This window comes from Festucalex cinctus, chromosome 13 (assembly GCF_051991245.1).
Source record: "Festucalex cinctus isolate MCC-2025b chromosome 13, RoL_Fcin_1.0, whole genome shotgun sequence".
In the NCBI taxonomy this organism is placed as follows: Eukaryota; Metazoa; Chordata; class Actinopteri; order Syngnathiformes; family Syngnathidae; genus Festucalex; species Festucalex cinctus.
In genome coordinates, this window is record NC_135423.1 from 20,114,079 (window position 1) to 20,127,500 (window position 13,422).

The following is a 13,422-nucleotide window of genomic DNA, read 5'->3' on the forward strand; positions in this document are numbered from 1 at the left end:
GTGTGTGCACATCTCCACTTGGGTCACATTCCACTAAAGCAGCGGATGGCTCCTGCTGTCTCGTTCACATGTGGTTTGCTCCTTATGTAACGAGCACAAGATTTGGGTGTGGAGAGGGTACGTACAAGTCAACTTGAAGGCAAATCAAAAACTCATGCTGATTTATCTGCTTCGATTACATTAACTCACAAGACTTTTTTTTTTTTTTTTTTCTGAAACAAGAACAATGAACCTAAGAATAAAAGATTTGTTTTTTAATTTTGCAGCCTTTGGAGCATTTTAATTGGGAGGTACAGCTGCAAGTTATTGGAACATAATTCACATATGGCAATAAATAACTGTTATTCTGGACTTTATTGGGGACTTTATCTTGTATAGTGCTTCGAGGTTCTTGAAGCACTGTAACACTGGCTGCTCATTAGGGAGCAAGTATCTTGCTCAAGGACACTTTGACAGTATCACAGCTTCACAAGTGCTCAGAATGAAACTCACAAGTTCAACCTTTGGGTTGGGAGAAGACCACTTGACCAGCTAAGCCATACATTTGTATGTGAGTGAAAGTCATTTTGTTGACTTTCAAAACTCAAATTCAACAACATAATTTCCATAAATTATTATTACGATACCTTTCATCACGAGATGTTCGAAAATGACGTCATACTATGAGACGTGCCCTCATTCGAAGTCAGTTCGCTCACCGCTACACCTGCGGTCGATAATGTTTATTATAGTCTCACTCAACAGTAAACAAAAGTTCAGGTCATAGAATGCAGAAAACTCAAGCAAAACAAATTACATTAAGCAGTAGAGGTGGGAATCTTGGGGCACCTCACGATTCGATTGCGATTACGATTCAGAGGCGACGATTCGATTATAAAACGATTATTGATTTCCCCCCAGGCAGCAGAAAAAAAACAATGTATTTTGGCGCTTTTAATGTTTCGTACATTAGTTACAAAAATAGTACAAAAGTCCTCTCAGGCCTAAATAAACTACTATTTCAGTATCAAGTTAACAGTTCAAAACAGTAAATAAAATACTCAAGTCCTCATTCTGTAACAACAGCTTTTAAGTATATTCAGTCTTCAACAGAATAAAACATAGCATTGAGCAAAAATATATTATTTTTATCCACTCAAAAGTGCACTGAGGTATAAATGAAAGACAATGAGAACTACTACTTCAATACAAATGCCTTAAAAAAAAAAAAGTGCTTTCCTGCTTTTTAAGTTTTGTAAAGATGAACATGTAAACATTAAAGTTTCTCAGAGGTACAAAAAAAAAAACCCTCAAGTGCTTTTCTGCTTTTTAACTTGTGTAAACATGAAAGTGTAAACATTAATGGGATCGTTCGGCTTTTTTAACATGAATCTCAATTTGATCCTCACCTCCCGTGTGTGCGATCAGCGCTGACTTCGGCGTTGGACGAGAGGAAAATAGTCCAGCAAGCTGGCTGGGGTCTCGGAAATAAAGCGTTTTTCTTCTAAAAACTATTTGTTTTCAAAAGCGTGATACATTTCCACCACAATACTCTTTTCTGAATAAAGTCAGACGCCATTACCGCCAGCCACTACTTTTCTGTTCGTTCGTTCGTATCACTGCGCGGGGCCCTGTAGAACGCTAACCGACGCACTGCAGCCAGCTAGCTGATACTTCCGCCTGAAGTTGTTTGCCTTTTCGGAGCAGGTCTGATCTCACGAAGAGGTGGGTTGGTCAGCTCAGCCATGCTTGTTGTTGTTTTGAATCTCGAGGCGTGAGTTGTGGATGTGTACTCTCGGTTCGTCCCAAAAAGCGTCCCGAAGACCGCGCGCGCTACTGCGTTTCAGTTCCGCGTACTTTTCGCTCGTTTCGCTTCCCTTGGCATATTTATATAATCGGAATTTGGACATTTGTGAATCGTTCTCGATTGTTGCACGGCCGAATCGTGAATAATCTAAGAATCGGAAATTTTGCACACCTCTATTAAGCAGATGGAAGAGGAATGTTAAAGTACACAGAAAATGTCGGAATTTATAACCCTTGAGTCAGAATTTTAATCAACCCACTTCCTGAAGTCAGATCTCCAACTCAGTAAGGCAGATCAATCTTACAAGGCAGACATAAGAACCGAAAAAATAATCAGTTTTTTTTTTTTTTTCAAAAACAATCTAGTTTGCCCAGACGTGGCAGCTAATTGTTGAGAACAGTTGCAATAACCAAAGATTGACAATCTTCACGTAAAGACAAATAATAAACGGCATTTGCTCTTACCTGAATCAAGCGAAATGTAGACATTTTTTATGCTACACGCACTATAGAAAAATCCTAATAGCATTACTTATGTTACTTACAATATAAATTTCCTGTACATTTTACATAATCATTTTTATTTATGTAAATTTGTCATTCATAATTGATTCTTAACAAACAAATGTCGGTGGTGGCATGGTGTCGAAGTTTGAACCCCAATGAGTGTACAGTGCAGGCATGTTATCATGTGCACCCCCCCCCCCTTATTATTATTATTATTATTATTTTTTATAACTTTGAGTAACTGCCCCTCCATAGGTCACTGCACGCCCCTGTTCCCTAAATAGTTTGTCTTTTTGAGGTTAGTAAGGTCCCATCTGGCTATTAGGAGTTCCGAGACTCATGGCGTTAGACCTAGAGTATTATTTATAGCAAACCATGCGGTGGCTGGCCAGTCAAACACTAGAGCCAGTAAATACATGGATAAACAGGCCCAGGCAGAAGAAGAGCATGTAAACAGTGTGATCAGCTGCTTTGAATGGATGCAAGAAGTGGCTTTCGCATAGCTTGTCATTCCTCCCTCGTGCCCTCATCATTGGCTGCCCAGTTGAGCCCGCCTACCTTGTGCTGTCATTGGCTCCCTGTTTCGCCGGCCAGCCTTCTTCGTGTCATAATTGGCTCCCCATCTTGTCGTCCCGCCTGCTTCTAACTCATTGGCTGCCCTCGTAGCGCGAGCCCAGAGCACATGCCTAGCGATTCTCGCTCCTGTGACTGGAATGAGGTGAACCCTGTCAGTGGACTCAGTACTGTACTGTACAAACCGGTCGTTGTAGCACATCTGAATGGGAAAAACGTCATGTTTCAGAAACGGAACGATAGCGTTTTAGAAACCAAGACTTTGACACTACTGAGTTATAGTATTGTGTTCTAATCTCGGTCGTCCCTTTAGTCAGACGAGGGGAAAAACAAACTTCGCATCTACTTCAGCTGGCATTACTTTTCCCCCTCACGGAATACGACTGTATTGGTGAGACAAGTGGTTCGGACTGGAGCGTGTCTTTTATTTTTTATTTTTTGCCATGGCGGAGCACACGCGTGGGGCAGCGCAGTAAAAGTTTTCCGAAGAGCACCTGACATCCGCCCGCTCCCTCCTGCCTGGGCTCCACTTAACCTGCCGACATGACCCTCGGCGCGTTATCCGGCTCCGGCGACTCGTCGGCGGTCAGCTTCTGCTCGTGTTGCGGGGCCAAAATGGTGCCTTACTTCAACGACGACGCCTTGGTGTCAAATAATGAAATCAACCAACTGTAAGTGCTTAGAGCTTATAGTGCCTATAGCTGAGAATCGCCTTTCTTCCTTGTCCTACCAATTAATCACGCAATTTTGGTATACAGTAAATGTATTGTGTGTATATGTTCATATTTGGGGATTGTGACATTTTCTAAATGTTTTGCAATGTACTGCTAAATGTACTTCCTGTCGAGGGTCTTACTCATCATCATAATCGTCGTCGTCGTCATCATCATCACTGCTGTTTGACCTTATTCAGACATACAGTTTGGCTGTACAGAGCATGCCTTGTCTAGCCTTTTCACAAGTCCATACATGTCACATCACCTGAAATTATTGGGGAATTTGCCTACAGTGCATTGCACAATATATTTTATTTGTTGATAAATCGTACCAAATGTGTTTGTGTTTAAAACCCCAGTTCATAGATGTCGAAGTAGAAGTTTTTATTCCTCCCCTATGAAATAGGTCAGTTTTGAGTGTTAGTTAATTAATTAGAAAAAAAAAAAGTTGGGAGTCCACAGCTTTAGCATCTGTTGTAGCCTGCTCAGCATGAAGTTTAGACCAGATTTTAATAACAATAGGGAGCATGACATTCTGTAATTAATTTGTTAGACTATATGCAGTGGTTCACATAAATGGTGCATGCTGAAAGTATTCTTGTGCATGCAAGTCTCAAATTATTTTTTCTTCTTTGTGGAGCAGTTTTATCAGTGATTTCATTTAAGGCACAACTTTCAAATTTTGAGGTGTATTTTTTGCAGTTTAATATAGCCGTATTTTTTAAATATAAAATTCCCAGATCATTATTAGAGCAAATTACTCTCTTCCCTCTTCTATGTGGGAAATAAGATAGTTGCTAACATAAGACCACAATTGGTGTTGGCGCTGTTCTTTTTTTCTTTTTCTTTTTTTTTTTTTTTCTTAATAGTTGCTAGAATGTTTGAAATAGTCACAACATGAACATACACTGTCTTAAGTTCTTATTGGCAACACTGAAGGTGCTGCTCTTGTTCGCTTGCACTGCAACACACAAACAGGACATACTTGACATTTTATTTTGACTTCATATAGGCTGCAAGGGGGCGGTACGGTGATCGAGTGGTTAGCACGTCCGCCTCCCAGTACTGAGGACTCCAGTTCGAGTCCAGGCTCCGGCCTTCCTGGGTGGAGTTTGCATGTTCTCCCCGTGCCCGCGTGGGTCTTCTCCGGGTACTCCGGCCCCCTCCCACATTCCAAAGACATGCATGGCAGGTTAATTGGGCGCTCCGAATTGTCCCTAGGTGTGCTTGTGAGTGTGGATGGTTGTTCGTATCTGTGTGCCCTGCAATTGGCCGGCAACCAGTCCAGGGTGTCCCCTGCCTACTGCCCAGAGCCAGCTGAGATAGGCGCCAGCACCCCCCGCGACCCTTGTGAGGAATAAGCGGTCAAGAAAATGGATGGATGGACAGGCTGCAAGGGCTGGTCAGAGACTGTGGATGGACCAGATGTGGCCCGCTGGCCATACTTTGCCCAGATGTGCTGTAGTTTTTTAAGTTCATCTACGGTGGGTCGTGGGGAATAAACTGAGCTCCAAACAACAACCTTTGGTGATTATTTGAGAACCACAGCAAAATTGTGATGTGCATCGCGAACTATTTAAATTTTCTCTACTTCTACAGGACATTATAGTATTAGCGTACAAATTCTGATTAGACACAATCCATAATCAATAATGCTTTGAATTGGGAATTGTACCTAAACATATTTTGGTTACCTTATTTAAATTCCTAAGAAGGCAAAATAGGAAGTCATGAATGCATGCCCAAAGGGGATAATTTAAAAGCTCATTTGTCTACTCTAAACTAATGTGGACCAGATACAATCTTGTGAATGTGAAAAAAGGTTGAAAAAACTTGAATAATTGATTCTTGAGTGATTAAATCAACTTTATCAACTTTTCCAGAAAATCAATTCATGCGTCTTCACTGTCTGTGTTCTGTTGAGTGTTTCATAACATTCTTGTTCAGTCAGCAGTTGGCAGAGCTTTGCGTGAGAAATTGCCTTCTGTCATGGGTTTGGGGAAGTCAAGGGCAGCTCGAGTTTAGATTGCAGTGCTTTTTCACTGCTCTTACACATGAATGCACTCTGGCTTTATTGAGTACAAACTCAAGTGAGAGGCAGAGACTGCATGCAAAAAAAGGGAAAAAAAAGAAGAAGAAATAGTTCATATTCAAATTGCTTTCTATCAATAAATGCTTCTTACTGCTTTAGCCTTTGAGGTAAACAAGACCTTAGAAGACGTGCACGTTACGCCATATGCCCACGTCTTCGGTCTCTGCATATTTGTAATGCTAGGCCTGTGTTCACTACATTGTCCTCAAGGCTCTGTTTAATGTACAGTATCTTCAGTAATTTCAAGACTGAATTACATCAGTGGGGCTATGTAGTACGAAACACCAAAATTGGACACAGGTGAAACACTCTCTTCTGCTCGCCAAAGAAAACAGAGAGGAATTACACACTGAGGTGTGCTGTCAAACAGATGAATGTGCAAATCACCACATTGTATATCTTTGTAAGTAGATGGCGATGCCCTGTATCTAAAATCAAGTCTCTATTGTTGATGATAGGCAGTTTCTCACGGATGTACACCACTGACATGTTTGTAGGATCTTCTCAAGGTGTATTCCTTTTTTTTCCCCCCCATATGTCTTTTTGCGTCTTTCCTTGCCCAGTTTAGGGGTTTAGACCAGGTAATGTCACCAATCTTTATCAACTGTCAGCCAGTGAAGGCCTTGGAATCTTTGTGATTATCATCGTAATCTGTTTATCAAATTGAGTCAGTGTTTAAATAGACACTTATTTTATTTGAACATAAGATTCAACCAAATGTCTTCTTTAGGAATTAAGAATGTTTTTGTTCTATGCAGAAATAACATGCTATGTTCTCTTGTTCTCTGTAGCAGTAATTTAATAAATGATTTAATAAATGGAACATGCAGTGTGTGTGTGTATGTATATATATATATATATATATATATATATATATATATATATATATATATATATATATATATATATATATATATATATTACATACAGTATTGGGCCAAATTTGGACTTGTTCACTAAGGGGTGAACTCACTTTTTTTGCCAGTACTTTACACAGTAATCTTCTGTGTGTTGGGTTATTTTGAGGGGAAAGTAAATTTATAGTTATGCAGTCTTTACACTGACTACTTCGACATTGTCATTACTTGAGTGTTGAAGAAAATCCCTTCCCCAAAATGTTCCCACAAAGCATAGAATTGTTACCAAATGTAATAAAAGAATTAGAATTTCAGGAGGAACTTGGGCGTCCGGTCAAAACTTTGATTGTTTATTTCATGACAGGGGACATAATGGAAAAGCTTCCTATTTCCGAAAATGGGTCTGTGAGCAAGCCTTTCTTAATTTTACCTTTCTGTGATGTAGCAGTTGTGGCAAATTCACATAATACCACCTCGACAGTTTATCCGCCCAGCTAGGTTGGGCAAAGATCCACAATATGTTAGCTAACATCTTCAGCTTCTGAAAAGATGCACTTACTCGATTGGTCAGCCAAGTTGTGTGGTGTGGGGAGCAGGGATTGTATTTGGCGATGTGTCAGTTGCATGTGCCACATACACGGGTCAGATCACTGCTACCTCCATGAGTGAAAACAGAAAGTGCAAAGCATATCTCCTTTAATAAGTATATGCTATTGCAATACAATTCTCCATATAGCATACAAACAAAAGCATCAATATTAGTAGCTAAACATCTATCTTTAGAGTGGCCTGGTTTACAACTTTTCTGTTATCAGTCGTTTTAGCCTTTGCCTAGCAATCTGCCATCAGACTGGATTTAAACATTGGTGTTTTTGTGCAGATGGTCAACAGAGTGAGCTTCAGTGAACAGTTTTCACATCACTGTTGGATGCCTCCATTTGTTCGAAAAGCCTACTGAACTTCACTGTCCCTCAGCTTAAAGCACATTTTTGTTCACAGTGCAGCAAAGGCTACCTATGGCTATGCTCGTTCCCACAGGGTGCATGCAGCGTCAAGCCTTATGAGCCGTGCCCTGCATTGAGCACTGTCCTAAATTTATCCCACATCACAGTGACTAATATGGGCACAGGCTGGTTGGGGCGGGGTGGTCACTTACTGTATCTGCAGGCTATGTAGAGTGGTCCTTACATAGTGATGATTGTGTCTCTGACTGATGGACTGCTGCCTTGACTCTATTCTTCAATGGCTGAAAATCGACCCCACTCTCTTAGTTTGGCTCTTCCTACTTTAGTAAGCCTCCTCAGTAGCTTTTTCACCTCCCATGGTCAAGTCAGTTCTCTTTATACAGCAACAATTTACAACAGAATTTATCTTAAGATACTTCAACTGGTTGGTTGAGATAGAGAGCCAGAGCAGAGGAACAGGCGGCTGAAAAAGAGAGGCAACTCAATATTTCATTCATCCATTTCTAATTTTTCAACTTTTACTTCTATATCACTTACTGTTAGCTCCCACAAGCCACTTGTACTTATTGTTTCACCATTTTGAATTCAACCAAATTGTGATTTTGTAGGACTGAGTTGTTTGCCATTCTGTATTTCAACATAAGAAATGGCAGTTTAGGCCTAGGGTGTAGGTAGGCCTAGCATTTGCTAATTTTCATATGCAGGCGACCTGTCTGAACTTCTGCAGCGTGCAGTTATGTCATCTCAAACCCACAAAAGTTTTTGATGTACAGTAACTGACAGACACTGACTGAATACCATCTATCAATAGCTGACACTTTTAAAGGACTGGTCTGTTTTTAGCTACCGTCCTTAACATATAACCCCACAACCGCTCCAATTCTCAAGCTAAGGTTCCATTCGATGAGGTTTGAAACTGTGTGCACGTGCATAACCTTCCGTTTATGACTCTCAGTGAAGGTTGTATAATATTACTGATGATGGTATACTGTAGTACAGTTTTGCAAGGTCATCGCTGTGAAATTGAATATAGAACAAGTAGAAGACATAAGGAATGCGATATAGAGTATGTGATGAAGGGGGAGTGAGAGGAAACAGCTGGGTCAAAAGGGTGGCTAGGTTGTGGGAAATGAGCACTGCACATGGTTGTCGTTTTGTGTTTTTCTTTCTTGTGATTCTTGCCTGTCTGTCGCAGTTGCATGCTACACATCCGTGGGCTCAGCAAAACTCGGGAAGGAAGACTGAACGGCTGGCGGAATGAAGAGATTTAGTTATTGAGGGAAAAGGGATGCTGTCCTGTTTTGCACAAAAGGAAGTTAAAAACAAACAGACCAAATCAAGAAGCCTTCAAACTGTGCACATGAGGTTCTGTGAGTGTAGAGTAGAAACAAGAAAACATAATTTATAATCAAAATCATTAGTACCGGTCGTTAGTTGTGCTTTCTAAGAGTTTGCCTTTTCATGTTGACACATAAGTAAGTTTGGGTGTTTCAGCATGTTTCAGGTGTCAGTTGCTCATCTTCAGTTATAACCCCAGAGGGGATGAAACTGCCCTTATTCAGCTCAGTGGAACAGGTTTGCCAAGTCTCTCTGTATTGTCCGTATGGTCCTTTTTTTCTTCTATGAGCCACAAAATCAGTTTCTCGCATAATCCGACACCTATAGCACGAGCTCTACCAAGTCAAGTCAAAAGTATTTAAAATGTTTTGCCCCACCATTTTCTAACGTAATGAAACAAATGGCTATCAGGAGTAAGGACTGATGTGGTGCAAACAAAAACTGCAATTATAAGAAAACAAAAACGAAAGTGTTACTACTTCAATAAGTGTCATTTAAAACTAAGGTATATTGTTTGTTAGTTTTTTTTGTAAGTATTCACTCATTTTGAATTTTAACATGTTCCAAAAAAAGCTGGGACGGGCATAGTTACCCAGTGTTATGTCACCTTTTATTTAAATGTCACCTTTTCTTTCGCTTAATAAGCTTTTGGGAATTGATGGTGACATTTTTTTTTAACTATTCCCGCTTGATGTGCAACTACAGCAGTCCCGGGTCTCTGTTCTCATAATGCGCCAAACACTTTCAATGGGAGATAGGTCTGGACTGTTGGCAGGTCAATCTGACACTCACTTTCTTAAACAATGAAGCCACACTGTTGGAGACGCTTGAATGTGGCATGCCATTGTCTTGCTGAAATAACAAAACAAAAAAAATAAAAACTGAAAAAAGATGTTAGATGGCAGCATGTGGTGCTCCTAAACCTGTATGCACCTTTCAGTATCAATATCGCCTTCACAGGGGGGCAACATGGACTCCAACACTCCCCCATGCCATCACATATGCTGACTTTGGAACTTGATGCTGATAAAAAAAAAAAAATTATCGGCCGTTTTCCTCTTTGGCACCGAGGACATCACGTCCATGATTTCCATGAACAATTTGAAATGTGGACTCGTCAGACCACAACCCACTTTTCTTCTTTGCGTCAGCTCTTTGCTGGCTTTTCATTCATTGTTAGTGAATGTTTTTCTTCACACTGAAGAATAAAAAAACATGAAGCTTAAACCTAAATTTAACATTAAAGTGACTTGAGTGAATTTTTAGATCACTGTGCGAGAATTGGCTATTAGCTTAAATAAATAAAAGCCAGAACCAGATCAGACCTCATTAAAATGTACCAGATGTCATACTCTCCTGGATTGTTTATATTGTGTATGACACTTCTTTTATTTCTATAGATTTTTTTTAATCAGTATAAGCAACATTGGAGACTGGCATTGAAACTTCAACGGCCTTGTCACATTGTCTGATCCCTCCTTCTCTGCCCACATAAAACCCAATGCCTTTGTGTGTCATGAAAAGCATTATGATGATTAAAGTATCATGGTGTCTGTCTTATTATTGCGTGGCCTTTGGAGGACTCTTTACATCCTTGTTTTTCTTTGTTATATTATATTTCAGACATGTTCTTGACATCTCAGCTTTTAAAAGAAGCTCCGTATGATTGTATATCCAGTGATCACAATGCAACCTGGCGGACAGCTTTGTTGTATTGGCGGAGTTACCAGGACCAAATGTAAACATCATGTATTATTTTCTGCTTTGATCCTGACCAGATAATCATGTTATTAGTGCCTAAAAAGACAATGGAATTTATTTTGGCTTTGGATCCCTGCTGGCTAGTGGTAATGAGCGCTATGAGTTGTAGTTGTGGCCATTCTGCAATTTTGTATGCTCTCCTTATGGTGTGCAAATTGCTATTACATGTTTGATCACATGGTTGTTATACAAGTGCCACCTGAATGCTGGAGGGCCGTCACCTGCTGTGTCACTATCTTTAAGGATGTTTGCTGTTCCCTTGAATGTCATTCCACAGTCATTATAGGCCTCAGAATCTGTAAGGTTCGTAGTGCTTCACACGTCCACGCTACAACGGCTGAGAATAGTACACACCCTGAGTTCACTTTTATAATGTGTCATGCTCAATGCAATGACCTCAGTCATGCTTAATACGATTAAGTGTTCTAAAGGGGAACAGAAGATCACCTTTGGTCCAGATTTGGGTGCTGGCCAACGCTTATCCCTATCAAACATTGCGGAGGAGGGGGGCAGGCTCTATCTCCCCCCTCAGACCCTCTGTCCCCTCCCAGTCTCGCTGTCACTCTTTGCTCGCAGCTGCTACAGTGAATGCGTTCAGTGTGCGTAATCCAGCTGTGTGAAGGAGCACAGAACATTGTGTTCTGAGTTCACATTTAGGCTTGTTTTTGTTCTGATTTGCGGTGCCTCCTGCCAAGACGGCTTGAGTCGGGAACTGTGACAATGACATAATCCTGTGACCACACCACTTGCACTCGTGAGATAAATTCAATGTCGTAAGGTAATTAATTAGTCAACTTTCATTAGATATCTTCTTGGCTGTCTTTTTTTTTTTAGCGCTCCCATCTTATGGTTTCCCAAGGCTGGTTGAATATTTTAAAACTACAATTTTAGCAGCAAGTATCAACATGGGTGACAAAATATTTTGCTAGACGTGTATGAACCCTTTTATTCATTTCCTTACAGTATCAGCGAGAGCTTCCTCACAGTAAAAGGTGCGGCCCTTTTCCTCCCAAGAGGTAATAGTCCCACGCCAAATTCTGCACCTCATATCAGCCAGCGCTGGAACAAGCACACAGGTAAAAGATATACTGCACGTACACAGCATTATCCATTACATACATATAGGCATATTCTTCTCTTTAGCTCTCAGCCTTTTTCAGAACCTCAGGTGTTAGCAGAGGGGTTTTCCCAGTGGCGTTTCATGTTTACTGCTTTAAGAAATGCTGGATGATGAAAATCCATCTGCTACATAACATTCATAACATTTGCGTAGCCTGTGGTGAGACTGTAAATATAAAAAAAAGTTTCTAAAAATGGCACCAAGTTTTTAAACAAAGTGATGGACTAAATGAAGACAGCGTAGCCGAAACTTGCCAAAGGCGAAATGACACAGTATCTTGGTTCTAATGTTAAGGTTTAACTGCCAAGAATGTCCAAACACACCAAGACTAAATGTGTTTGGTTTTTGCTAGGGGATCTCCAGAAGCATCTTCAGACTATGTTCACTGTGCTGCGGCCAGAGGACACAATCCGACTGGTGAGTAACACCTCCTATTAGCAACGTGACAAGATTTCTGTCTGTCAAATTGCTGGGTCTGGTTGACCACTTGAAAATGGTTTGCTCTTTGACAATGCAATGTTGAACAAACATGATGAGGTATGAGGATTTCACCCGATGCCAGTGATTTGTATTTTTGTACATACACACACTGTATATACTTAACACCTTCAAATATTGCTGCGATTGGCTGGCAACCAGTCCAGGATGTACCCCGCCTACTGCCCAGAGCCAGCTATCGCAACCCTTGTGAGGAATAAGCAGTCAAGAAAATGAATTGATGGATGGACATTTAAATATATATTTTAAGATGATTTTAATTGAACAGCTAACATACGTAATATATTGGATTGAAGAGATCACAAACAATCTCTAACCAATTTGATCATCTGGGAAAAATCACTTTTAAGATGGTTTCTATGTTCCTACCTACAATCTTTGTGCTTCATGTCTCATTTTGAATTTTTCTTTCTTCCCCCCTCTTCACTGATCTGTCAGGCTGTGCGTCTGGAGAGTTCTTATGCTCAGGTAACCCGCTACATGGTGGTGGTCTCCACCAATGGTAGACAGGACACAGAAGAGTCCATCGTTCTTGGTATGGACTTCTATTCCTCTGACAGGTTAGTACTACAATAGAAACAGGTTCACCATCCCATTAGTATGGTGTGCCTGTCCTAAATTGACATCAATGACATGTTGAAACTCCCTACTAGCTGCTGCACTGTGGGCCTTGTTCTACCTCTGTGGAGTGACACTCTTATCCACTTGGATGGCGATGGGTACGTCCTGATTTATACCCATAACTGTGACTTGTGACTCGGTTTGTTTTGTTTGTTTGTTTTGTTTTTTTCTGAAAATGTACCTCTTTGCCTTTGCAGAGGTTTCAGCGTGTCAACTGTGAATCGAGTTCATGTTTTCAAGCCAGTCTCAGTCCAGGCAATGTGGTAAGAGACCTGTACACTTTCCAACTGCTACACTGTAGTCACTACATCTCCCTTGTAAGATGCTACCTAACGACCTTTTCAATGAGCTCCATAATGATTGAGAGTTCTCGTTTTTGTTGCCCCGTCAGGTCAGCTCTTCAGTCACTCCACAAAGCGTGCGACGTTGCCCGCTGCCACAATTACTACCCAGGCAGCCTGTTCCTGACATGGGTCAGCTATTATCAGAGCAGGATCTCCTCCAACCAGTTCTGCATCAACGAGTGGAACGCCATGCAGGATGTTGAGTCGCATCGTGCCAATTCACCTGTTCTCTTCACAGATTTGTG

General features: G+C 40.9%; 1 protein-coding gene across 3 annotated transcripts in view; it reads left to right on the forward strand.

Moving 5' to 3' along the window:
- Window positions 1-13,422, forward strand: part of ssh2a (slingshot protein phosphatase 2a) — a 40,711-nt gene that overhangs the window by 17,089 nt on the left and 10,200 nt on the right. The window contains exons 1-7 of one of the 3 annotated variants that reach the window (XM_077541479.1): window positions 2,942-3,536; window positions 11,558-11,670; window positions 12,067-12,131; window positions 12,651-12,772; window positions 12,866-12,931; window positions 13,031-13,096; window positions 13,225-13,419. In XM_077541479.1, the coding sequence (XP_077397605.1) occupies window positions 3,409-3,536; window positions 11,558-11,670; window positions 12,067-12,131; window positions 12,651-12,772; window positions 12,866-12,931; window positions 13,031-13,096; window positions 13,225-13,419 (755 nt within the window). In that variant the 5' untranslated portion in view covers window positions 2,942-3,408. Of the gene's footprint in view, window positions 1-2,941; window positions 3,537-10,431; window positions 10,572-11,557; window positions 11,671-12,066; window positions 12,132-12,650; window positions 12,773-12,865; window positions 12,932-13,030; window positions 13,097-13,224; window positions 13,420-13,422 lie in introns of those variants that run through there. The other 2 variants (XM_077541480.1, XM_077541482.1) reach the window with 2 other exon arrangements.